A 27,833-nucleotide genomic window follows, 5' to 3' on the forward strand; every position below is an offset into this window, starting at 1 on the left:
ATTTTTTTTTCTAAATATGATAAAATTCATCATAGAAAAGTAAATACACCTGTGCTTTGTTTTTCGTCAATAAACTACACATCAAGGCCAACAATTTTTTATGCGACATGTTTGTACGTCCATCAATTGCAAACTCAGCATCCATATTTTGTTCAGAATTTTTAAACCTAATTTTGAATTTTGATAAATCATCAGCATCGATTGAAGAAACTGATGTTGCAGTGTTGTGCTTCTAAAGAATGCCGACATTTTGATATATGAAAATCTTTGTTGTTACTGACAGTAAGGGATGGTGGGTCGTGAGGAGGATGATACATGTACAGGAATTTGACAAGTGATTTTTCTTGAGACCCAAATTGCCCTCCCATTCGTGATATCAATTTTGGATTGTTATTAAATAGCAATTTGTGTCCACCTGAAACATTCCCATGAGATGGAATTATCAATGTAGCCAAACTTTCTTTGCAACTAATTGCATTGATAATGTCAGCATACAAAGTGATGTTGAGACGATTAATCAGAAAAAAATTGGTGCATTATTCTGATAACAAAAACGATTCTTTTAATTGTTTTTATTTGTTTGGTTTTGTTTAGAATTTAATTTTCCATGGCTCATATTAATAAAACAATATTTATTGATTTTAAACTAGTAAAACTAAAATCTAGAAATCATCCGATACAAATTTACTTTTACGGTAATCAGATAAAAAGAACAATTTTACAACTAAATATTTAGAAATTTAAAATAAAATTGGAACTGGTATTGAAATTGGGAATTTGGATTGTGTTGGGATGATTCCAATACAAAGTATAGAGTTATTAAAAACAAATGTTTACATGCAAGAAAAAAAAATTAGAAATGCAATGAAATAGTAGAAGAATTATCAGTAGCTAGATATAAACCTCATGAGAATCGGTAAGATGATCTGCAAAGTTTTTAATGTATTTGAAAATGGATTTAAGCGCTTTTGGCCCATAAACATGTAACGTTACGTGTTAGTCAGCAATCATGCATGCATAAAACCGTGTTTTATGCATGCATGATTGCAAAGCTTCATAATTTTATTGTTTTATGCATGCATGGTTGCAAAGCTTCATAATTTTATAGTTTTATGCATGCATGGTTGCAAAGCTCCATAATTTTATAGTTTTATGCATGCATAGTTGCAAAGCTTCATAATTTTATAGTTTTATGCATGCATGATTGCAAAGCTTCATAATTTTATTATTTTATGCATGCATGGTTGCAAAGCTTCATAATTTTATAGTTTTATGCATGATGGCAAAGCTTCATATTTTTTTTGTTTTATGCATGCATGATTGCAAAGCTTTATAATTTTTCAGAAAGTAAAAATGTTATGAATATTTCAATGAAGTACGCATTTTTAGACATTGTTTTTAATTCCTTGCAGAATTGAAACTCAACTTAGAAAAGTTTCAAGATTTTAAAAGTTTAATGAGAAAAAAAATTCCTGACAAAGTAGAATGAAAAATACTAGTGCAAGTTCCAAATTTAACCAAATTAAAAAATAAAAGTACAGAAAAATCTTTATGATGTTCGTAACTATCAAGGCATGAAAATGTCTTATTCCAAAAATCATGTCAATTGATCAAGCATTTTTTTTTTAAACTAAGAAAATCAAATTGTTATTAACCAAAGTATTTTCTTTCAATGTCAAATGTTTTGAAAAGGTTCAGAATTTGGATGATTTTAACTGAAAACATTCAGCAATACTGGCCTGCTTTAAAAGTAATAAAATTAATCTAGGTGGAGAGTGTCCATTAAACAAAAACTCCAAACAATTTTTATGTTAATCATATTTTGTGTGAAAGGTCGAAGTCAAAGACATTTTTAAGTTTCTTTACACACTTGTGAACATCTTGATGTAATGGAAATTAACCTGAATCAATGTTTCATCATATGATTAGGCCAACAGGTTAGTCAGGATAAGCATAATGTAAAAAGAGTTGAGGGAAACAAAGGAAATTAGCCAGAGAGACGTTAGAATAAAAGAAAAGGAGTTCCCAAACTTTTGTCACCAACTAAACCCCCATCACATTCAATGAATAACCAGATGGCCAGATACATTTATGAATGAATGTTGTGTATAAGTCATAATATCAGAAAATAAATTCAAAGAATTTTCAAAGCTACAGCAGTTAATTTTTCAACTGCTATAAAAATGTTTGAAGCCATCCCGAAGCTTCTGTAATCTTGACCAAGGTCAGCACAAGTGTAACAAAAGAAAATTTGGGTATTTTTAATATAAAATAAAGTTTCTTTTTTGTAACTGTGTTCTTACCTCTTCATGTGGTGGTTGCGTTTTCTTGTTGCTGGTTGGTTTCGTTTGTTGACCACTTTTCTTTAGTGTAGTTCGTTTTTCTAAAAATTGGCGGGTGAATTCAGCAACAACTTTGCTCTCTCCCAGGTAAGAATGTACGTAGTCAATAACCTTGCAAAAACAATGGAGAATTTATTTCAAACATTTTCTCTTAAGAATTAAAAAAAAAACAAAAACAAGAACCCCCCCCCAGCAAAACTGAAAGTGTGACTGATGTATGGCACTCTAAATTAGCAAAATACAAATGTAAACAAAAGGAAATATCTCTATTATACAAAAGTCACTGTTTGTGTTTGAGTTCCTCATAGGTTCCGAAACAGCTGAGCTTATCTTTTGCAAACTTCACACAAAGGTAATTTATACCATGGCAGAATCGAAAAATCTAATCTTAAAATAGTCTTTCTCTTAGAGATAAAAAAGAAGTATTTTTACAGGGAAATATTTTACTTACACCAGCCAAGGTAAATAATAAAATCTCAGGAAATCATTTCTTAAAAAACATAGTTATCTATATCTATATATATATATATATACACATATCTATATATATAAATAAATAAATAAATAAATAAAAGGCAAAACAGCTGCATGCATTTTTGGATGTCCAAAAAAAAGCTGGGGCGGGGGGTACTATTTTGGAGAACTTTTTATATCCTCCCTAGATTATAAAATGTACGATTTGCGAACATATGTTCTCTCTACATTTATTTTGATCAACGTTCATAAAATAAAATTTCCTCCATTCCATCCTTTCGCGTGTTTGTCTTTTTCGTATAAATAAAGCAAAACTAAATCGAAGCAAAGGCAACTGCTTCTCGGCCTTCGTGGCCAGGACATCTAGAAGGCAATTCACTTGGATTAATGATTAATGTGAGGAAAACCCTTCATATCAGACAATTGCTATTCATTTAGACAGTGCCAAATTTCCCACTTTTGGGGGGGGAGCTGGTTTTCCCCCACATTATAAATGATCTCGTGGGGAAATAAATACGATAGATTTATCTGTGCCTAAATCAAAGCTTCTTTCTTAGAACTGCACACCTGTGGAACTCTCTGCAGCTTATCTGTTTCCCTTCTGACTTCAACTTGGATGTCTTCAAGTTCAACATAAACAAATTCCTGATGAACTGCCCTCTTAAGTAATGACATCTTATCAAATCTCCAATACTAACTATTACTACGATACTATCCCATTGATTACTATACACACAATAACCCTTATCAAGGCCCAGAAGCCACTCGGGGATAAGTGGTGACCTCCATGTAATAAAAAAAAAAAAAAAGTGAAAAGCTTAACTGGCCCCAGGCCAGGTTTAAAAGCCATTTTCATTTCTCTGCAGACTTCTACGATTCTTAACTTAATTTCTAACTTGTTAAATTCACTGTCCTCTTTGGCGTAACGGTTAAGCGAGGATGGCTAATTACCGTACGTTTTCGTGTTCGATCCCACCTCTCTGTTTTTAAAAATTTTTTTTACGTCCTTTTCTTCCTGCCCGCATACTACCACTTTTTTTTTTTTTTTTTGGCTTTACATGCCTCGAAATACGCGGGCACCCCTGTTAGTCTGGAGATATAGCTCAGTGGTAGAGCATTCGACTACAGATCGAATGCTCCCTTGTTCAAACCTGGATGTACCTCACCATTTTAATTTTTTCTTATTAATGAGTTCAATTTAAAATCGCCACAAATCATTTCTTCGTTTGCATATTTTAAAACTAAACATTAATTAGAAGTGACTTTGCCAATGCATTCCTTGTCAAGCCCAAAAATCAGCTGATGTGATATTGTAATCAAACACAGAAAGGATTTAATGAATGACATCTTTGTTATTTATTTTTTTTTTTTTACGAATTAGTCCAACGGGCAAATTATTACTTGTAATATATACTAATGATCTGGAAATATCAATTTCAATTGCCAGTGTTTGGCAGAGTTAATGAAGTTTTGACCAATGAGAATCAAATGATATGGCAAGATGTTAACTTTTCTCTTACCAACAATCGCGGCTGTATCAAATTCAAAATGGGAAGAAGCTAATAATTGAGGAATCAAATTGCTAGAAGCATATCCTCGAGTTAGAGATTGGCTAAGAGCAGAGAAGTGACTGATCCCTCATTCTTCCAGTTGGAACCAATTGTCATTTAACCTCCAATGTTAAGGTGAAGTCCTATTTCCTCGAAATTGTTGGGCTTCATTATATCCAGCTCATCACACCAAGAAGTCGAAAAGAAAATTTTCCATGCATGCAGTGTCCAAAGTTTTGTTTTATGTAAAATGTGTTTGACAACTTGCAGCTTTCCTAGCTTAAATAAACCGTGTGAATCATCAACCAGATCCAACGGACAACTGGCTCGTAATGATCTCAAAGTGTTACACTCTGCTAAATTATAATGCCTATTTTCAACTGCAATTCTTCTTAGACAATGATAAACCAACTTTTAGAGAAAAATCTTATAAGAAATTCAATTTTGTGTTAGTTATTTTTTTTAAATAATATTTTATTACAATATTTTTGAAAACTATAGAAGTAAAAAAAAACTAGAGGTAATATGAGATTTAGGACCAAATATATATGCAGGGATCCTTAATCATCTCCAGGATAATGATAGCTTGCAAAACAAAAAATAATAAAAAAAAAAAATTCTTTTTTTTTTTTACCTCTTTCTGGGAATCGACTTCTTGAAGAAAGGCCACAAAGGTTGGAACTGTGAAAAAGAAAATATTTGGATTCATGTTTAATTTCAATTTTTTCTGTAATTTTTAATAACTTTAGGGGGGGAAAAAAAAAAAAAAAAAAAATCTAATCAAGGCGCTCCTCTTCTCTTAAATTGACAAGTACAGTAGAACCCCGAGATACGATGGCCCTAGGATACGTTTTAATCAGGTTACGATGTGGAATACAATGTTTTCCAGACCCTGGTTATGGTATTTGCCCTGCTTTATGGTGTTATGTTTTTTGATTATATACATGTGTAATATATACTGTACTGTATTTTGTTACTAATTTTTAATACCGTATCCTAGGGTTCTATTGTATATGTAAAATTTAATGTAAAATAATCGCCTAATTCTAGCTTTTTAGGGCAGCTAACAAAAAATGTTGGTATGAGAGAAATTCTGTGCATTGCGGGGGGGGGGGGGGGGAGGAGGAGGAGGAGAGGACAATCATCCTGAAAAGTTTGAACATTTTTTTTGTATAACCTTATAATTAATCTTAGTGATACCCCCCACCCCCGAACCCTTTCCTTAACTCTACCAGATCTGAACCCAAGTCTGAATGAAAAGTTCCACCCCTCCAAATCTTTTAAACACACATAATAGTCTGTAAAAAATACAAAGTTTTTAGAGTTCAAATCTTTTTGTTCCACAGAAACACTTTTACTTAGGATTTTGACAAACTTCACGTAGCCCCTTCTATATGTAGCGGATGTCGGGGAAATCAATACCAACAGAATCTGATTCATACGAAATGAAAACAATTTTACTAATAATTCGTCAAGGTTTGCAAATAAACGACAGAATAGAAAGCATCTCTTATTCTGCTGTAAAAGTTATCTAGCACAATTGTGTGTGTGTGTATGTATGGCCACCTAAAAGCTAAAAACTACACACGGCACACCCACAAAGCTAATATACTCTTTTTCATGAGCACATTTTATTTAATGGTCATTATTTCAAGGTCAACAGGAAAAAAAAAAAAATTTAGTTTTTTTGGGGTGGGGTGGGGGGGGGGAAAGGTTATTTTCCCATTGATCTTTAGTGTGAAACTAAAATATATTTTCTTGACCTTAGGGTTAGGATCAAAGTGTTGTATCTGTTTTGTCCCGGGTTGGAGGTAGAATCCTTGAATGGTGGAATTTTAATTTTTGTACCTACTATAGAGTTCTTGTTTTTATGAGTTTCTCCTGGCATGCAGTGCATAATGGTTTTTATTTACATATTGATTCTATTTGTCGGCGATCATTTTTTTTTAATTTGAGGCTTGTAGTCTGAGTATATTTTGTTAGAAATTTTACCTTTGCAGTTCTTTTTGCTTCTATGTCAGCTCTGTCATTTCTATTTAGCCCAATACTAGCCTGGGTGCCCGGTATTGCCCGGGTGTTTCGAGGTGTGTGTTGAGCAAAAGAAAAAGTAGTAGTAGACAGGCAGGCTAAAACCTGTACCGCGAAGGAGTAAAAGAACGTAAAAATATAAAGTGACGTCTTTGCCATTGCATCTATCACCAAAACTGGAAGTAGCGAAGGTTTAAATTAAGGCTAGTCAATCAAAAAGAGGGGATGATTTTCAAAAATATCAGCAAAAAACTATTTTAACTGACTAAAGACCCATAAAATAACAGCCCCTAAAAAATCCAATTATGTAAGGCTCTGAGACTTCGTTTTGGAGGAGATAGAGCTTGAAAATATAGAGACAGACAGACATATATCCTTTTATATATTAGATCTTAATGTTATTTGGGATTATGTGGGTGTTAAAATGCTATGATGTAGATGTTTGTATTTATGATTTCACCATATCTTCTAACTTGGATTCTCTTGAAATCTATAGCATTTTGTTTTTAAAGTTAAAGGTTTTGATTTTTTGGTTGTTAAAATGTCTCCATTTGGAGATTTCTGCTGCTTGTTTTTGGTCTGTTACTTCTAGTAGTGTCATGTTATCCTGTTTCTTGACCATTTTAGTTTTGATATTTGATGATATTTTCTTTATCTTGAATACAGACACATTTGTCATTAGTTCTTCAATCGTTTCTATTACTATGAAGCTGGAAAGGCTTTGGTTTTCAGTTTCCAAGCCTGAATAGGTTTTGTTTGAGACTTCGCAGTAATTTCATTTGTGAGTCTTTTTGTGTAACATTTATGCATTTTATCTTTTTTCATTCCTTCTGTTACCCACCTGCCTTAGAGCTCTACATGGGAAGTGTTGGGATGGATACCCATTTGTCCCGACACAACAGGGATACAAGAAAAATATACTCATCTTGCTGGTGGATTCAAGCACCTGTTATTTCTTCCATTTTTTTTCTAAAAGCCTCATTTTTTGGGAAAAATTTTATTTTCTAAGCCATGTTAAGTCCATTATCCAACAATCAACCTATCAGTCACTGCTTACTAAATCAGTTTATTGTCTAATGTGGGGAGTATGAGGGTTTCTTTTTTATATGTTTGTCTGATTTAGTGCTAGACATGACCAACCAATTGATTAGATTGGGCCTGCAACCACTTGCCTCAGCCCAAGTAAGGGCTAAAGTAGTGTGTTGAAGCTCATATTTTTATAGTACCTTAAACATGATCTGCTCAACCACTAGGATCCCATCCTTAAGTGTTCTGGGTCGCCACCCACAGTCAACAGGTGGGCCCTATTGAGAGATATTTACTCAACAGAGGGGGGGGGGACAGATGGTGTATTCTAATGCTCTACCGACAAGGTAGTTTGAGAATGTGACCGGAAAGATTCTTTTTTACTGTTGAAAGAAAGGAGCTTTGTCTCAATAACATCAAACGTTACCGTCTGTTTACATCCCCATTCCACTATAAGCGAAGTCATTTTCTAACATTTCAGACATTGCCTTAGATATGTGTGTATATATATGCTGCAAACAAATCTATAGGTAGGATGATTATATTTCTAGAATACATTGCTTGCAGAAAACATTCCACAATGGAAATTTTTACAGTGAGAATGGAAACATCACCCTTAGAAAACCCTACTCTGAAAATTAAATTTTAGAGAAAGGACAGAGGGTGTTACTCTTTGAAAACACTATTTTTAGAATACATTTTCAGGGATGGGGTGAGAATATGAGAAGAGAAAAAAACAAAAAAAAAGACAAGATCTCATAGAGCGTGAATATGTTTCCAACTTACCATCAAGGTTAACTTTGAGGTTCTTAAGCAGAGATTCGGACCAATGGATAAAATCATCATTTGAATTGGATGACTGAAACAATTTTAGCACACCATCCTGAAAATGAAAAGAAATGCTTATTTGATGAAAATGTAACAAACAAAACCATTTTTCAATAAATTTATATTATTGCATGTGAAAAAGAAAGGTTTTTTTTACCGTATTATGTTTGTTTTTGGATGATTTTGTTTTTGTGTTTTGAGACGTTGTTGCAGTCAGACTGGGAAAACTGTTTGTATCACTGTAAAAAGAAAAATGTTTTTTTTTTAAATAAAATATAAAAACGTTTAAATTGTTTTTTTTTTTATAACTATTTTGAAACTGGAAACAAAATTGACAATGTTACAACACTTTTTGGAAAACTCCTTAAGATAATTTTTTTCTTTATACAAACTGGCAAAATAGAAATTGCAATAAAACTAAATAATTTCAGTGAAAGTTTAAGAAGCATGAAATGCATTAATATCCACTAAAAATACTATCATACATCAAACCTTACCATGCTATTTTGCTATTTAAAAATCTGTCTACCTCACAAAACATAGACAACTTGAAAACAATTATTAAACAACTATTTTATAAATTGTCTGGCAAAAGATTACCTATTTGTTTCATATATAAAAAAAGTTTTTATTAACCATGATTTTCTCTTTTCTCAAAAATCTTCTGCATAAATATTTCCGCCTATTTCTTATTTGATTTTTTTTTAACAATCTATTAATATAATTAATTTAATCCTTTTTTCAATTCTTTTAATTGGAACAAATAAGTTGATATTAAAATTATTACATCAAAAAATGTTCAAACTCATCTATAACAATTATTAGGTTATTAACAACAAAGTTATTAAAAAAAAAATTAAAAAAGAAAAGTTACATTTATTTTTCATAATCTAAAAAAAAATATTTATAGAATTTTTTTTTTAAATTTTGAAATGAAGATTAATTATTCATATTTGGATTATTCGAACTACTGTTCTCATTTTGAGTGTCATTTTCCAATGTTTCAGTCATGTAATCTCTAACCTTCAAGTATATCTTATTGAACTGCTGTTGAAATTGGAAATCTGCACAAAATTTCTAACAGAACCCTTTTATATCATGCACAAGAGTAGCATGTTCTTGTTCTGTCAACCATGACTGGATAGCCATTCAAGTAATTTTGAGTGTTGCTTACACTGAGGATTAAACCTTTAACTTTGGAAAGAAAAAGATGTGTTATTTCAGGGTTTTCTTTTTAAATTAGCTACATTCATTATACCCAACTCTTTAATGCATAGCTGATGAACACATATTATTGAAAGTGATCTAGTAGCCTTGACAGAACTCTAACCTTCTGCACCATATGACACTTTACTTATATTTTTCATTTTATAATATATTTGGAGAGTAGGGTCAAAGAATGCTTTCGGAATTCATTGAGGGAAGGGAGGGTATATAAACTGACATTAATTAAAATACACTTTCATAAATTCAGTCTTTAATCCTGCAGGCTACAACCAAAAATTAATGAGGACCCTACTCCAAGCCTTAAAATTTTTCTTTCATTCAATAATTTTTATGTCATGAATGAAATGAAATGAAGTAAAAGAAATTTTTTATGGATGTAAAGCAAAAAAACAGACCTCACAATACAACTATACTTCTTTAATCAAAATAAAATGTTGGCCATAAAAACCTCAATCTTTGATAAAAATAGAAGACTAAGTGACAACATGCAGAAAAAAAAAGATGAAGATTCTTATATGGGTGGAAATTAGAATTTAAATAAAATGTTTATTAAAAAAGTCTGCATTTTGACTAGTTTCAATTTCCAGTGTTTGAATAAATGGAAATACTTTCACCCCTTAAAATACAATAATTATCCAAGCACTTTGTTACAAAGTTTTAGAATATTTATTTCTAAAACAGGAGTTTGTGAACAAACAGGAAATATAATTTTATAGATGTGTTCAAACACCTGCAGAAGTTTTGTCTGTATGTCACACTTGTGGATCTTTGCATCCATTCTTCTTTGAAAAACATTTTGTAATTAAAGACTGAAAAATTAAATTTTACCCAAATCAATACAAAGCTTTTCAATTTTAAAAGCACAAAAACAAAATGCTTACATTGTTGCGTTGCTATTTTTGGTAGGAGATGAGACTGGCTGCTTTTTATTATTCTTTTGAACTTCCCATGTTGAACTGGCATTTGATTTGCTGCTTGCCTGCACTTGCCAGGGAGATGACTCACAGCTCCAGCCGGAGGTAGGAGAGGTTGATAACACAGGAGAAGTACGACCCCATGCGGCAGTCGACAATGGCATAGAGACCTGAAATTAACATTTATATGCTACAATAAAATACACAAATTATTTTCTTTTTCGCAAAATATAAAGGGAATCTTTTGAAATAATTTTAAATTTGAAAGTCAAAGAGAAAAAAAAGCAAAATCAAACTAACTTGTTAATTATTAAAATATAAAAAAAAGTATAAAATGGAAATTTTTTTTTTAAATTAAATTTTAAAGAATTGTAGATTTAGTTTTTGAAATTTAAATCAAAATCTAAAATTAAGCTGTAATTTAAATTGTTTTTTTTTTTTTAAATTTAAATTAAACTCAAGGAAAAAATAGGTAGGATATATATAGGTTTGCAAAAATATTTCTACAATATTGCAAAATTATTCCCCCCCCCCCCCAAAAAAAAACAAAAGGTATTATGCTGTAAATATAAATATTTTAATTTTATTGAAAAAAATAAAAAAGTATTTGCATATGATGTTCTAGTTTGTTCATTGAAATACAAACCAAACTTTCAAAGGTATTTAAATGTATAATATTATTAGTTGTGTATTTTGCTAAATTTGAATTCAACATTTATTGTTAAAATCTATATAAGTGAAATTGTCTGTCTGTATGTGTACATTTTCCTACCAAACTACTGTCCATTTTCAGTCTACAAACTTGAGATTTGACATAAGTTTGGTAAAGTTTTCAAAAATCTTTTTAATCGAAATTATTTTGAACTTTGACTTTCAAGGGGTCAAAGTTCAACGATTTGACCTTTGAAAACTCTACCAAACTCCTCGGCCAATTTTGGTATAAACACTTAAAATTTTAGATGTAGGTTTCTTGGACATGGATCAAACTTTTTAATTTGATTTGAGCCCAAAACAATAAATGTTAAGGGGTCAAAATTGGGGTCAAAGTTAAAAAAAACTTTTACCTCTACGGTTGCTACCAAATTACTCAGCCAATTTTTGGTCTAAACATTTGAAATTTTAAATTAAGTCTATTCAGAAATAGGGCAAGCTTTTTAATCAGGTTTTGGCCAAAAAGTTGGTTACCAAGAGGTCAAAGTTCAAAAGATTTGACCTTTGCGGTCTCTAGCAAACTATTCAGCCAATTTTGGGTCTAAACATTTGAAATTTTACATAAAGAATATTCAGGCATGCAGCAAGCTTTTTAATCAGTATTTAGGCGAAAATTTGGCTGCCAAGAGGTCAAAGTTGAAAGAGTTGACCTTTGCAGACTCTACTGCCAACTTTGGGTCTAAACAGTTGAAATTTTACATGTAGGTTACCTGGAAAGGAGTCAGACATATATATATATGCACATAAAGTTATGAACAATACATAGAGCCCGAGCAAAGCTAGTCTGAACTGCTAGTTTTGAATAAAAAAAAAATATTATACAAATTGATTTATATATATTTCACTTCCTATTTCGTTCGTGATCATAGTTCTTCTGATGCATTATCTCTTGAGTTATTTCTGCTACCGATCCCGATATACAATTGCTTTCAGTGCCAAGAGCAGCTGTGGTATTTTCTTGAGCATTATTGCTGATTGGGCTACTACGTATTGTGGTGCTTGCAACGGTACTCTTGACTTTCCTCAAGTGTCTGGCTATCCGACCATAAGACTCTCCCACATTATATAATTCGAGCATTTGTTCATGCTCACGGGGGCAAACCTTGTGGTAAGTCCAACGCTGTTGAGTATTAGGTGTTGGCTCTGGGCTAGGTTCTGATGTGGTGGTGGAGTCTAAGTTAACGTGGTCAGAATCTCTAACCACATGCTGGTTACTTTGCCTTGTTGGCGGTTGGATAATATTAGGTAAGTTGAACATTTTAAATCAATTTGTATAATATTTTCTTTCTATTAAAAATTTTAATAAATGTCGAATTTCAAATTTGGCAAAATACATAACTAATATTACACGTTTAAACACTTTTGAAAGTTTGGTTCAAATTTCGGTGAACAAACTCTAAAACATGCCAATTACTTTTTTTAAATAAATTTAAAATAATTATTTATATTCACAGCACAATATCTTCCTTCGCTTTTTCATGCAAATAATTTTGCAACATTGGACAAAAGTTTTTGCAAACGTTTATAATAGGGGGTAGGAAAGAGTGGGGAGGAGAAAGCAGGAGGGGGGTAGAAAGAATGAAAGAGAGCAAAGAGAATGGACAGTGAGTAGTGGAGGGAGGGGAGAACAGAAAAGGGTGGGTGAGACGAAGAGAAAAGGGGGACGAAAGAGGGAAGGAGATAAAGAGAAAGTTAAATATTTCCTCACTTTCGGTGCTGGTTGTTGAGGTTGGGCGTTGTTATTTTTTTTCTTTTTCTTCTCCTCTTCCAATTGTTTTGCCTGTTCCTGTTGGATTTCAAGCAACGATTTTGCAGCCGATTTCGACACAGTTACTCTAAAAGAGAATGAAAAAGAAAGAAATCGTTATGAGTTAGGCCTACTAGTTGCTGTGTACCCATGACAATACACAGCTGTGATGTTGGTATTGCACTGAAGATAAAAGTGTATAATGAAGGGCTACTAATAGAGTCAGTAATACACAAAAATAAATCCTGGGTGCAATAAATTACTAACCATTTTTGTTGCGCAGGTTTCATTGCATCAATGCTTTGTCAATGTTTCAATTGTTTTCTACTCTTGAAATGTTCTATTCAACTCTTCTTGTTCCAATACTGCCGTTTAATTTATGACATAAGGTTGAAACCCTGACAAAGTCTGCAGTCCTATTCAGCAATAACCATGTTGAAACAACACCTTGTAAGATGACCAAGTCTAAATGACATTGGCTCAGTATATAAGAGATGACCACTTGATTATACCATGTGCTCTATCTTTAAATTTCTTTGCTATTCTGGTGACGGATGGTGCAACTCAAATCTCAATCAAACAAATCTGGACAGAAAATCTAAAGCCGAATTTGTTTCAGCTGAATAATATGAGAAATTCTACAATTATAAGCAAGCCCTCCATTGGCTAATTGGCTATCCACTGTTTTTGTTTAGCCGAATCAAATTGGTTGAGATTGGGCTTGGCGAGTTTTTGAATGCCTTTTCTTTTCAGTTCCAGTAACAGTAGCCGTCAAAGAAACCTGGAACTAAACTCTCTCTGGATATGAGACATTTGGGCACCTCTAACCTTTGTCTTCTTGAGACTTTATTTTAAAACCTAAATGATTAGTTATTATATGTTTCTCAGAGACTTTTTTAAGGTCAGAATTATTGACCTGTCTTTTATGACGATTTCTTCAAATGAACATGCTTTATGAACCTTATCTGATGTTGACTACTCGAGAATTGTATCCATCATCAAAAGGCATCATATCAACCCCTTCAAACGACTGTAATTAATCCGATCTTCAAACAGTGCTGAACCTGAATTCCAGTTCCTGGTGAAGATAAAGGACTATTACCTTTTGAGGTGTTACCTGCTTTACTCAGAGGCAAAATAGGCATTTCCTTTTTTGCAACGAAAAACAAATACAATTTGTGTCAAATGCTTTGTTGTAATTGTTAATTTTTTGCCATGGTCTTGGAGCTAAAACAGGTGAGAAGAAAATTCTTACAATAAATGCTGAAGAAAAAACAGTATAGTCATTTTACAAAAATCCAGTCAAAATTTATCCGGAAATGTTTCGCAAGAGGAAATCATAGAAAAACATTTTTTTTACAGATCATTTTTTTTTAAAGGAGAAATCAGAAATTTAACAAAATTATAATAAGAAGAATTAAAATAATGTTCATATTTTTGGAAAAAAACAGTAGAAGGCCACTGGATTTTCATCCTTTTAAACATGAATCTTTGAGTAGACATGAATTTAAACATATTTCAATTTTTTTCAACATAAAATGTTGTGGCGGTTATGAAGTCGATAATGTGGATTCCAAGATCAAATATTCTAAGTTCCATAGACCTACCCTCTCTACGGATGCTGGCAACCTTAATATAGTTCCTACTGTAAGAACATGATTTTAGAAAAGACTGAACAACCAATAACAGAAACAAACCAATGAAAAAATTGCACTATGCTAATTTGTACAAATTTACAAATACAATTTTATCATCCTGAATCATTAAATTTAAAAGGATTTTTGTTTTAAATGAATTCAAAAACACATATTTAAACAGGATTTTATTTGAAGGTGATATATGTTCAGGTCAAATCTGAATATCATAAATGAAATTTCATCAGCAACTAAAATTATGTAGTTTGGCTTGAAAGTTATTTTTATAATATCAAGAAAAAAAAAAAAATGAAATGCAGTATTAAAAAAATATATGTACATAACCATTCTCTTTTATTTTTTCAAAACCTTTTAGTCATGTTTAGCAAGAAACATTTCTACTGAAATTGACAAATTGCAATGAAGATGAAAGAAAGGAAAAACTTATCTTTTAGGAAATAAGTTAAATAGTGTAAAGATTAACCTTGAAAAGCAACATTTTCTTTTAAACAATATTTAACACCTATTTATCAAGTAACTTAGGACAAGGTTCCTTTTTCTTATTTTAGGGTTCACTTCTACATACTGTTTCTGAATATCTATCTTATCTGGCACGTTTTGAAACCAAATTACCACATGCCAGACCAGATTTTAAAAAATATGGAGAAATTAAAAAGAAAAAGACACAAAAATAAAAAACAAGCCTGTTCTCAATTACTTGATGAAGGAATGTTGTTTCGAAATATAGTTCAAAATAAAAAAATAAAAACCACTTAAAATCTTGTAACAGAGTTTTATTTTCAAAATATGCATTGATATAGTTTTAAAAAAAAAATGTCTCTAATAAGCCATAACATTTTATTATAAATTTTTTTAATTAAATATTGACGCAGTATTAGACTGATATTCTTGTTTACCAAGCATCAATGACAATTTTATTATTGTATTTCTACAGGAGACAAGAGGAGGACATTGCAATTTCAGGAGAATCTTTTAGAGAGCAATTGAAAAAAAAAAAAAAAAGAAAAAGCATTTTGTCATTGTGCATAACAATTAGGAGAGAACGAAAAGTAACAATTGCACATACTTATTGTTGGCCCATATCTTCGCCTGCTGTGCAGATGAATTGGTTGCTTGTTGTTGTTGCTGTTGCTGCTGCTGCTGTTGTTGTTGCTGTTGCTGCTGCAAAAGAAGTTGTTGCTGCTGCTGCTGCTGCTGTTGCTGCTGGAGAAGTAATTGTTGGGCTTCAGCTTTACGTCGACACTGGAAAAATGAAAAAAAAATTAAAAGCTCAATGAGAAAAATCAAAAGAAAGTTGTAATCTGAAATAAATCTTTTTTCTGTAATAATTTGTGGTTCATGGGTAGGATCTTTCTAGGTCGAGTGATCTCAAATTGCTAGATTTGACTATCAGCAACAAATGCAATATCCGTCATGAAATCACTGCTCGAATCAATGCTGTATAACTAACAACGGTGAAACTGAAGTCCTTCCTGATCTACAGATTAGTGATTGACTCAAGTCCAAGATTTACTGGACCCGTATAACTTAACCCTCTTTATGGTTTTGAGTGCTGGTTGCCAAAAAAGGAAACAAAAATAAGACTGCTGGTTATTAAAACGAAGATGTTGCATAAGGGTTCAAGTCTGAGCAGATTCAACCATGTCTGAAATGTTAGTATTTCTTATTGTTAGAATGATGAACTGATCTCGGACAACAGGGGAAATGTTGTCTGAGCTAGTACGGGCATGTATTGTGTGTAAGGAACAATTCTGTTGGGACACAGGAGTCAAAATGAAATTCCCAGAAAAAAGACTGAGAGCATGACTGAAACAAAGATGATTGGATACCTTTTTTCATCTTAATGTCCTGTGTGTTCCATGGTTCACTGATGAGCTCAAGTTTAAGTTCTACCGGACTGTAGTATGATCTGTTCCTTTGTATGTGAGAGTGATGGTCATCAAATAAAACCATCAGTCATGAAGACAAAGATGTTACTTGGACTTTTGATCTGACCAAACTCAGTCATTGTTACAACAATCATCTCAGAAAAAAAGGAGGTAAAATTGTCTATACTATAATCGCACCACCATTACTAAAACTGGATTCAAGATGGAGGCCTCTAGAGAAAGGTTCAAGTCTAAAACAGGTGGTTTTATATGCTACATCAAGATCAAGATTGTTAGATTTCATCCTGACCAAACCTTTCACTATGATGGAGTGAAGATTCCAGTATTGATCCACTGTAGTGGATAAATGCAGAAGAAAATGGTGTAATGATGGTTTAAAATTTAAAACTGTTTTACTAGATTTAAGTATTCAGTAAATTAATGGTGAGGGGCTTTTGTTATTGTTAAGTTGCATTTTATTTTTAAACAAAGATCAAAAAGAATGTGTTTTAATACCTCTTCTTCCTGTTGGATTTCAGCAAGTGACACAGCGTGGGCAGCAGTAGAATTGGTCTTGGCCCAATTGGCACCAGCAGGAAGCTGAAAAATGAAAATTCACTCATATTAAACAGAATTTATATTTAAGAGAGAAAAAAAGGAATGGAAGATAATGGGCAAAATAACATTGTTTTTTAAAAGACAACAAATATTGATTGAAAAAAAAAAAAAGATGCTGTGTTTGATCAATGTTCCAAGTCATTTATTTATTCAAATTGTTCAGTTTGGAAGTTGTTGCATGGCTTACATTTTTCTGATTTTGTCTGATAAATAATCAAGTGAACCAAAATTCAAAAACTGACATTTTGACTTTTTGTCGTTGTTTGACCAGATTGCAAGTTGATAAGAAACAACTGGGATTTAGAAAAAGCTGCACTGATTTGATGAAAATTGTTTTGTAAACATCGACAAACCCAAAGACTAAAATCCTTTGTAGATTTCAAAGAACCCAGCCTTGAAATTCTGTATATAGTAAGTTAAATGTAATGATGTGCATACATGGATATTAACAAAAAGTAAAGTTCTGTTATCTAAGAATGTTTTCATGTGAACACACATATTCAGATGACATAATCAGCGTTAAATAAAATTTAATTTTCATATTCATTCAAGTTTTATTAGAAAATATACTTTTGAAAATGAATGAAGGAAATATTAAATAATTAAAAAAGTAAAGAAACGTTTTTATGCTTTCCAGGATTAAAAAGTGGAAATGCATGCATCATAAAATAGGATGCAAATCAAGATATTTTCAATTCACATAGTCGGTAAATAATACAGCTAGTTACTTTTATATAAGTTCCCCGGTTGCAATATTTCCCTGATGAGAAATCAAACGTACTTGTATTTTTGCCAATTGTTCTTTCTGCTGTTGTTTGACTTTACGCAAAGCTTCTTGCTGCTGCTGCTGACGGGCTTCTTGCTCCTGCTGCTGTTTCCGCTGCTGTTCTTGCTGTTTCCGCTGCTGCTGTTCTTGCTTGCGTAACTGTTCTTGTTTTTCCAACTCCAATCTCTGTTGCAACTCTTGTTGCCGCTTCAATTCCAACTGTCGTTCAGCATCCTCTTGCTGCTAGAATGTAAGAAAAGCAAAAAAATAAATTAAAAATCCTCAGAAACATTGAAAAATAAACAAATTTTTTTCAAAATGAATGGAAAAAATGAAATTCAGTGGTTGATCAGATAGGTCCTTAACATGTTTGATCAATTCAGTTACAAATACAAGAGACATGCATGGATAGAAAAGACGGGAGTGTGAAGTGCAGATGGTACCTTTTGTCTCTGATGCTCCAACTGCCGCTGTTTTTCCGCTTCCTGTTGCTGTCGTTTTAAAGCCTCAACTCTTAATTCTTCTTGCCGCCTTAACTCTTCCTGCCGTCTCTGTTCTTCCTGCTTTCTCTGTAATTCTTCCTGTCTCCGTAATTCTTCTTGTTTTCTCAGTTCTTCCTGTCTCCGTAATTCTTGCCTCCGTAATTCTTCTTGTCTTCGTAACTCTTCCTGTTGTCGTAATTCTTCCTGGCGGCGTAATTCCTCTTGGTGGCGCAATTCTTCCTGGCGGCGTAATTCTTCTTGACGCCTTAACTCTTCCTGCCGCTGTAATTCTTCTTGTTTCTGAATTTCTTCAGCCCGGATCCGTTCTTCTTCAAGCCGTTGTCGTTCTTCTTCTTGTCTTCGCACTTCAAGTTTCTGAAAAAAATCAAAAAGAAACTTTAAATTGTTCCACCATAACAGCCATAACAGTGTAATAAAATGAGGCAGGGTGGGAGAAAACATTTTTAAGAATTTTTATGAGTCTTTAAGGATTCCAAATATTTCTTTTCATCCAGCAAAGAAAATTTCTTGTTTTTACTAAAGTCAAAATCTGATTTTCTTCTTATTCTGAATTTTTAAAAGAAATAAGTTTAATAATTTAATTTTTATCATCAGTTTAGTGACCATGTGTTGAATGGCTGTAAGAAAGGACTTCCAAATTAATTTATCTCTGACCTGTTTTTATGTATCTTTCTTTCAAATTCAAACTTATCACTTCTAAACAAGAGGAAAAATTGTGGGTTTGATAGTCTATTTAATATACTACGAAAATATTACGAATGTTTTGTTATTTTGTTTGTCACTGTGCACACTTCATTTGTAATTGCATGGAGAAATTTGGTTATAAATAGAAAGATATCAAAGACTTTGTGAAACTTCATTAGGACAACATCATGTTATAATAGTAAATATATTTTCACATAGTTTTGGAGGAATAAATGAAGAGGGCAGAAGAAGAGAATGTATTGTGAAAATATGATGCATTAACAAGTGGTCATTTTGTTTTTTTATTTGGTTAAAATTATGAAACTTGTAAATATACAAGATAGCACACAAATCATTTTAACATTTTATAATGAAAAAGATTTTTCAAATAATTTTGATCTTTCTTTTCAGAATTATAAAATTGCATCAAAAACTTTAAATCTGAATTCATAACTACAGAAAGAATTAATAAAGTAGACTCATTTACAAAAAATATTTTAAAATAGTAAAGTGACTTTGTGCCTCCCTGCATTTTGGATAAGAATGTTTTATAAACTTTTACACAATTTCTTTAAATCTCAAATCTTTCATAAACAACTAATAAATAAACTTCCAAAATATCTAATTTACTTTCACAATAAAAAAATAAATGTATTAACTAATGTAGATGATATCAATGTTTCACAATGAATTAAAGGTCATCGTTTACCAATATTCAAAATTAAAAACAAACTTTCCCATTGAGTGGAAGAATGAAAATTTTTCAAAATTCATAAATTTATTTAAACCTGGAGTTCAAGTTTCTGTTTCATTTCAAATTCTTCCTTCTGTCGCCTGATCTCTTCTTTCTCTCGTTCAAATGCTTCCTTTTCTCGTCTCAATTGTTCCTCCTGCCGACGCAGCTCCTCCTCTTTCCTCTCTTTTTCTTCTTGCTCTTTGCGCTCCATCTCTTCATGTTCCTGAAAGAAACACAGCATAGTCCAAACATTAGATGAAAAAGGAAATGAACTCAGCTTTCCAGTTTATCATAAATAAAACAAAAAGGGAAAAACTTATATTACAACCAAAACATAAATTTAAATAACCAATTTGATCAGTTTTATGCCAATTCAACAATTTTGGAAGAGTTATTTGATTTAAAAGCATAAATTTTGGATATGATCATTGAACGCAAGTTATTCTACCAATAGTTGGGAGGATATTGGAGGATCAAACTTTTTCCAATCGTATTTGTGCATAAACAAAAAGGAACACTTGCTGGAATGTGAAGATACCCCCACCCACACTAATTTTGAGCATCTTTTAAATATTTTAAAATCTACCTTGTAAAGCCAAGAGGAAGAAATGTTAAACATTTTTTTCATTCTTGTTCAGAATTTCCCCTATATTAAAAGCAAAAAGAAATCTATGTGATAAAACAAAAATATCATATTTTAAAAATCAGGTAAATTGATCAAGTAGTTTTATTTTTATAAAGAAAATAATTTTTAAGCAATCAACAAGAATTCGTAACATCGAGCCAAGATCATGGTCTGATGTATCTGTTCTGGTGCTGCACTTCACCTTTTTGGGGGAACTGGATTTTCCCCACATTAAAAACAAACCTTGTGTCTAACTCTGCCCTCGTGGAGGAGGCAAATAAATAGTAACATAAATCTAATATGAATTATTGTTGAGTTATTTTCCTTGCTTTTTTAAAATTAGATTGTTTTATAAAAGGTGGACAAGATGGCTACTACTCTGTTCTATTCATTTGCCTCCCCATGAAAGCAAAGTTAGACAAAAGGTCGGGTTTTAATGTGGGGAAAATCCAGCTTCTCAAAAACAGGCACTCTGGATAGAAACAAAAATAAAAATTGTCTCAGTTATGAAGGATCTCTCCTCCACTGACTGAGCACAGAAAAGATGAAGTGTAGCATCAGAACAGATACTACACTGGCCACTATTCTGTTACTCACAAAATTTAATCTTAATTTAAAAATAAAACTACATGATCAATTTACGTGATTTTTTGAATATATTTTTGTTCCTTCATAGCTACGTAACATTATACCGATTTTTCTTTATTTTTGTTTTTAAGATAGGGCCAGTTCTGAATAAGAACTTTTTTTTTTTTTAAATAAAAAAGGAGTGGATATGGAGCAAATGGATTTCAAACATTTAAGAATAAGCAAGTATCAAAATGACACAATTTACCTTTACGCAGATTTTTCATATTTTTCCGGTTGAATCACATATAAAACAAAACTCACATTTATAATTTTGCCATCACAGATTTTAATTTCAAAAAGGTTTATTTACAAAACGTTTTATAAACAGCTTTAAAAAAAAAAAAAAAAAAGAAGTGTTCTTTACAAGAAAAAACGCTTTTGTTTTATGATTCTAATGTTAGAATCATAAAACAGAAACATTTTTATAATAGATTTGATTTAAAAAAACGGTTTTATTTACGGAAAGTTTTGACAAAAGATTTTGATTATAAAAAAATGAGCATATAACAAAATGAAATCCGTTGCCAAGGGTGCTGGAAAAATAGTTGGATCATTCTACTGCTCCAGTCGATATCTCAATGCTGATGCAATTCTCTACCTGTATAAAAGCCAAGTATACTAGGATAGAATACTGTTGCTACATCTGGGCAGGAGTTGTTTGAAGCACCTTATCCTGCCTTGACAAAGTTCAAAACAGACTTTGTAATTTTGCAGGTGATGCCCTTTTTTCTTCCCTACAACCTCTTTCCCACAGAAGAGATGTTGTAAGCCTGTCTCTTCTCTATTATTTTCATGGCAAGTGCTTAACTAATCTCAAATCTATGTTTCCCCCTCCCTCACAGATCTTTCACAAAAAAACACTCATTGAGCCAAAATCATTATCAATAAATTCTCCGATTCTCTATCTGTATTAAAACTTAAACGGATTCCATGAACAAAGCTTCTCTCCTAGAACTGCCCACCTGTGGAACTCTTTTCTGCTGGTTTACTTTCAAGCTGACTACAATATCATCGTCTTCAAGTCCCAACGTAAACAAATTCTTATTAAACCATCCTCATAAATAATCTAATTATATCAAATTACCACAACAAATGATTATTACACAACTGATCCAATGACACATTAACCCTTATTTTCAAGTAGCTTCCGGGCCTTCATCTGTAGTAACCCCTTTGTTAAAAAAAAAAGAAAAAAAAAAAGTCATTGTAAATAAAATTATGTATTTTCTATGCTATTAATAAAACTTAAAAAATCTGCAATGACAACATTACAAATATGTATATTTAAATGTTTTCTAAATAAAACACTTAAAACTTGTTTTTTTTTAAATCTGAGATAGCAAATGTGCCTATTGTTTTCTTTCGGACTCAATTGTTAAGTTTTCAAAAATCGGTGTTGCGATAAAATGTGACATTTTGGTTCAAGCTGGTTTTGAGATGCTTGAAATCCATTTGATCCCTGGATATTAATATTAACAGAGCTGTAAAAGAAAAATAAGGTAGACCATTTTTATATGGAATAGTAGATAAGGATGGCCAGACTCGTAAAAATAAGGACATAAACATCACTAAAGCAAAACAGATAGTTTGGTTGATTCAGGTGACCATAATCATTTAGTGCAATTATGTTTTGCTGAACAGCAAAATGTAACATTGTTCAATTTATTTAAAAAACAAAAAAATGGCAGAATTGGAAACATTAAAAAAAAAAGATGCATGTGCGATCCGGAAAAAGAAAAAAACAAAAAAAAAACAGATGACATTAGTGTTTATTACCTGGACGTTGATGACTTTCCCTGGAGGTAGTTCACTGGGAAGAGGTAAGCCTGCTGGAGGCCCCGAGGGAGCAAGATCCCAGACACTTGTTGGTTGCGACCAATTATCTAAGATTAAAGAAAACGTACTGTACAAATGAGAACGACTAAAGAAAAAATTTTGTTGAAAAAGAGATAAATGCAACAATATATAAAAAAAACAGAATTGGAGATGTTAATTAAAAATAAATAAAAACATGCAATACTATCCTCGACTGCCGCTAATCAGAAATAATAAAACATTTTCAGTACCTAAGCATCCCTGGTTGCACCAGCAGCTTTACCACTTAACAGAGTATAAAGACGATCATTTTGTAGATTCATATCTTATTGAAACGCGTTTGCTTTTGAATGTTGATGACATTATGCCTCATCAACATTTACTTGTTAATGTCATACAAACATGACAAATGATAATTTATCCCAAGTTTCATCTGCACATAATGCAGTCACCAAATCCATCTTTATGTTTGTTGAGCTGCGGCTTTAAAGACGATGTGAAGCATTTTTTTTTAACTGCAGCCACTGGTGCATATTTTTTAAGAGAAAAGAAATGATGTCATTCACTATATACCCATGACAGCTAACCATAATTTGCTTTGTTTATGCACCCCTTCCTATTCTCCTCCCATGGCAAAGTTAACTTTACAAGAACACTTTTTGTAAAAGTCTGACAAGACTACAGTATGAGTACATTCAGTCATGTAAAGTTGTAGCAATTGATTTTTTTTTACTTTTCATCTCTTTCTATTATAATGTGAAATAGAAGAAAAGTTTTTACCTGTGTTGGTCGGGTTTCCCCAAATCGATGTCTCATCTGTATCTGTTGTTTCAGCTGGTTGTGAGAAAGAACGATGGAATGGTGGCGGTTGAGATGTTGGTTCAGGTTGAGGCGTGCTATACAAAAATAAATCAGAACACCATCATAGAGGGATTCCAAATATTAAACAGACGGAAATAAGAAATTTAGAGAATTCCAGTTAGACTATGAAGATTCTTCCAAGGGCATCAATTGTATTCATTTAGGTCTGGTTTGGATTGTTTTATGGCATATCAACCTCTTTTGGGTCATTTAATGTAGAAATGTTAGTTGTAATATGGTAGACAGTAATTGATTGTTGTTAATGTTTTAGTGGAATGTTTTGACTATATTTTGTTATATATTTTTGTTGCTTTTAAGAATTAAATTTTTTTCTGGGTCAACCTTGTTGAAGATCTCTCTTAAGTTATTTTATTGGTAGTGCCTCAGTCAAATCTGCTCAAAATCCACACAGCCTGTCGGTATATGATGCACTGTGTAAAGTTCTTGGCATGTTATGCCAGTTTGTGTCAGTAGTAACGTTCTGCAGTGTAGCAATAGAAGTACTTACTTCATCCACTATCCCTGTGCTCCAATGGTCTCATTAATGTACCTATTTACTATGCCTCCCCACGGGACAGAGTTAGACACCAGGGTCGTTTTTTAACGTGGAGAAAAGGTACAAAAATAAAAATTGTCTCAGTCGTGAAGGATTTCTCCTCCACCGAAAGAGAACAAGAAAATGAAGTGCAGCATCTGAAGAACAGACACTACACTTTGATCTTGTTTATATATTTTATTGCTTTTAAAATTTTGTAAATACAATTAAGTAAAAACAACAAAAGATTTTCAAACAACAAAATTAGGCACAAGGCCCTACAAGAAATTGGGGAGGGGAAGGGTTCAGGGTCTTTGTGACTAAAGTGATTAAAAGTAATAAATGTAGACTTTGGAGTCTTACTCTTGACTGGCAACATTTACCAAAATAGCTCATTCACTCTATGGATCTTAATCTAATAAATCCCCAGCGTTTAAGAATCAAAACCATATTTACAATTTAAAAACAGTTGTCTGTGTGTTTGTGTATGCTTTTTTTTTTTTTTTTAATATTAATTTTGTGTGTGTGTGCATGTGTGAAAAAATAAAGTTCAATTCCATTAGAAAATAAAAAGTTTTTAAATTAAGAGAAAGATTGTTCGTGGAGAGGGGAAAAACTAATTAAAAGTGTTCATATCAAAAAGTAAATCCTACTGGGTTGTTAGTGAGACCCCCCTGTACTAATCTAGGTGACTAGACCCCCCACTGTTTTCCGGGGAGCCGAAAACAAGCAGGGCGATCCCTAATGGGGATTGGGGAAAATATCTTAATGGAAGTGGGAGAAAACAAAGCAACGGGTGGAGGGGGGTTGGAAGGTGACCTCTGAGTAGGGGAGTGACGGGGGATGTTGAAAAAGCAAGGATGTGGCACAAAGGGTATGGGCAGACTTAGAGGTTCTCTAGTACCAAAAAATAAAATCAGGAACAGGATCTCATTTATACCACCAGTCAAGAGTCTTCTTAAGTTTTTCTTAGCTAGAACCTAAGCGGGATGGGTTCCGAAGGCCCCAGCACCGCCCGTGCCATGCTTAAGGAGGGAACACGTATTGAAACTTGGCTCCTCGACGGATGCACAAACTAGTGCTGTGCACCCACCTCTTGTCAAATTCCACTCTAGGCAACCTCCTCCAATCGCATCTAATCTTTACTTTAAGCAAATGTTTAAAGTAAACAATCAGATCCCGATCCGGAACAGATGTCCCTTCGCGGACCAACTTGAGGCGCGTGATCCAAATCACCATGCGCGCTACTGCCAGGATCGCCAGGAAAACCATTCTTTCCTCCCTGGGGAACGGCGGCTCCATGTTGTACACAATATAACCTTCGTCGAGATCGAGCGGACATTCAGCATCGATGCGAGCCGTTACCCCCCCGACGTACTCCAATAAGGGCTGGATCCGGCTGCAACTAAAAGACGCGTGCCCGATCGTTTCGGGCTCGCGTTCGTCACAGCGCGGACAGAAGCCCCTCGTATGTTCTTTATACCGGCAGAGTTCATGGAGAAGGGGCAGCGCGTTACGGACCAGTCGCCAGGTGAGGGAAAATTCCGAGTTGTTCAGAATCTCCCGTCCCGGCTCCCAACTCGTATGAGAACGGACAACCTCCATCGACCATCCCATCCGCCTACAAAGTGGATCCTTCGCAGTCCCCTCCACTAGCTCCCGATAAAGTTTCTTTCTTGGCTGATCAAGGACACTGGTCCCCGGCAAAGCTCTAAGAGCGGTCCGGCATTCGGAGAAGAACTTAGACTCCCCCCTCGGTCTACGACGACCTTCTACCGAGGGGTTGGGTTTGAGATTGGGAAACGAGTTCTCAACCACAGGCACCCAAGGAGCGTCTTCTTCAAGCGAACGACCCAGGAAAGCCAATTTCTTGGCATTTCTATGACACAAGAGACTGGGCTGACCCAGGCCTCCCTCGCTCGGATTCTGGACACAGACCTCTCTGCAGACATAATGCTTATCATCATTCCACAATAGTGAATCGAGGCGCCCTTGCAAGCGGGTTAGTCGTTCTGCAGGGAGAGGAAGTACAGACAATCGGTAAAGGATGAGCAGAAAGACGTATGTAGCACACGCCTCCGCCCAACCCTTTAAGGACAATTTCCTTCCAATCCAAGTCTTCACCGACGATTTGACCTTGCCATATACTTCCGACCAATTCTTTTCCAGCTGAAGTCCCGGTCCAAACCAGACACCGAGAATACGGACCGGTCCATCGGTCCAGCTGAAAATACCTGGAAGCGAGTTTACCCCGATCCAGGCCCCCAACCGCAGGCCGACAAACTTGCTGCGGTTGAAGATGGCCCCTGTGACTTCTTCGTATCGAGCGAGCGCCTCGACCACCGCTTGAACGTCCGTGTGGCAAGACACGAACACGGTGACGTCATCAGCGAACGCGGAAACCCTGGCTCGTGTGCCTCCAGGGAGGGCTATTCCGCGCAGGACTGGTGTAGCCGCCTCGTCCCTTAACTTGCGAAGGAGGGGTTCCAACGCCAGGACGTACAACAGAGGCGACAGCGGACAACCCTGACGCACCGACCGAGAGACAGCGAATGACTCCGACAGCTTACCGTTGATCTGCACCGCTACCGTCGGCCTATCATACAGGACAAAGATCCACTTGCGGAAGTCCGGATTAAATCCGGCGACCTCTAGCACAGCTCCCAGGAACCGGTGGGGTAACTTATCGAATGCCTTGGACTGATCTAAACTGATCAGCGCGGCTTCGGCGTCGTCTTCTGTCCCCTCTATGATCGAGCGTATCAAATGCAAATTGTCTTGAATCGATCTCCCCTTCACAGCATAAGTCTGGTCCGGTTCGATCAAGTTAGTGATGACAACCTGCAAACGATTCGCAAGAATCTTTGCCAAAATCTTTAACTCTGTGTTTAGCAGAGTCAAGGGCCTAAAATCGTCGAAATTTTCCACCCCACCATGTCGTCGACCTTTCCTCAGCAATGTGATCACTTCCTTGGTCACCTGTCCAGGGATGGAACCCTGAGCAAACCAATGGTTGAACATATCCTTCAGAATAGGGACCAACATGGGCGACAGCCTCAAGTAGAACTTGTAGGGTAAACCATCAAGCCCCGGGGATTTGTTGTAGCCGACTGCTTCAACGCAGTAATGACCTCATGTTCAGTAACAAGACCATCACAGCTAGGCGTCCAAGCCGCCGTGAGGCAGGGCGAGTCAGCCAAATAGCTGCCAAACTCCTCGACCCTGAGTCCGGGTAGTTGGGTGAAGCGCTCCGATAGATGCTCCCGAAACCCCTCGCAGATCTCCAGAGTCGAAACTAGGGCGTGTCCTTCCAGGTTATGTACTTTACGAATGTACCCATCCGAACCGCGCCTTAAAGCAGCCTTACGCTCAACAGCGTCAACATTCACAGCCTTGTTGGAAACTTTCATTAATCTAGCCCTTACTACTTGACCTTCATACCGCTCGCTAGCCAAGCGGTTGAGGTCTTGTTTAGCTAGTGCTACCTCTAGGGGGTCCCCACCCTCCACCGCCCAGGTCAGCTTATCCTCTAAGCGCTTCTTTGCCTTAGCCTAATCTAACGCGAGGCGTTGGCTGTATTGGAGCGCCTAATTTTGGCCTTAAGACTAACCCACCACTTACTCCCTGTAACTGCCCCCACTAAAGCCCGCTGAATTAATTCTGTAACCTTCAACCGGTAGTCCTCCAACA

At 34.4% G+C, this 27,833-nt stretch overlaps 1 protein-coding gene across 12 annotated transcripts in view; it reads right to left on the reverse strand.

The window, feature by feature from the left end:
- The window catches only part of LOC145300556 (uncharacterized), a 205,718-nt gene that overhangs the window by 4,495 nt on the left and 173,390 nt on the right, over positions 1-27,833 (reverse strand). For 8 of the 12 annotated variants that reach the window (XM_080144495.1, XM_080144493.1, XM_080144502.1 and 5 more), the window contains 13 exons: positions 23,528-23,643; positions 22,709-22,815; positions 19,730-19,900; positions 18,198-18,611; positions 17,770-17,997; positions 16,887-16,970; positions 15,569-15,744; positions 12,809-12,935; positions 10,357-10,559; positions 8,406-8,487; positions 8,207-8,303; positions 5,001-5,047; positions 2,304-2,453 (listed from right to left, as the gene is read on the reverse strand). In XM_080144495.1, coding sequence (XP_080000621.1) covers positions 2,304-2,453; positions 5,001-5,047; positions 8,207-8,303; positions 8,406-8,487; positions 10,357-10,559; positions 12,809-12,935; positions 15,569-15,744; positions 16,887-16,970; positions 17,770-17,997; positions 18,198-18,611; positions 19,730-19,900; positions 22,709-22,815; positions 23,528-23,643 — 2,002 coding nt within the window. The remainder of the gene's footprint in view (positions 1-2,303; positions 2,454-5,000; positions 5,048-8,206; positions 8,304-8,405; positions 8,488-10,356; positions 10,560-12,808; positions 12,936-15,568; positions 15,745-16,886; positions 16,971-17,769; positions 17,998-18,197; positions 18,612-19,729; positions 19,901-22,708; positions 22,816-23,527; positions 23,644-27,833) is intronic. The other 4 variants (XM_080144497.1, XM_080144505.1, XM_080144504.1 and 1 more) reach the window with 1 other exon arrangement.

Source organism: Euprymna scolopes, chromosome 2, assembly GCF_053919585.1.
Source record: "Euprymna scolopes isolate OS-2025 chromosome 2, ASM5391958v1, whole genome shotgun sequence".
NCBI classification, from domain to species: Eukaryota; Metazoa; Mollusca; class Cephalopoda; order Sepiida; family Sepiolidae; genus Euprymna; species Euprymna scolopes.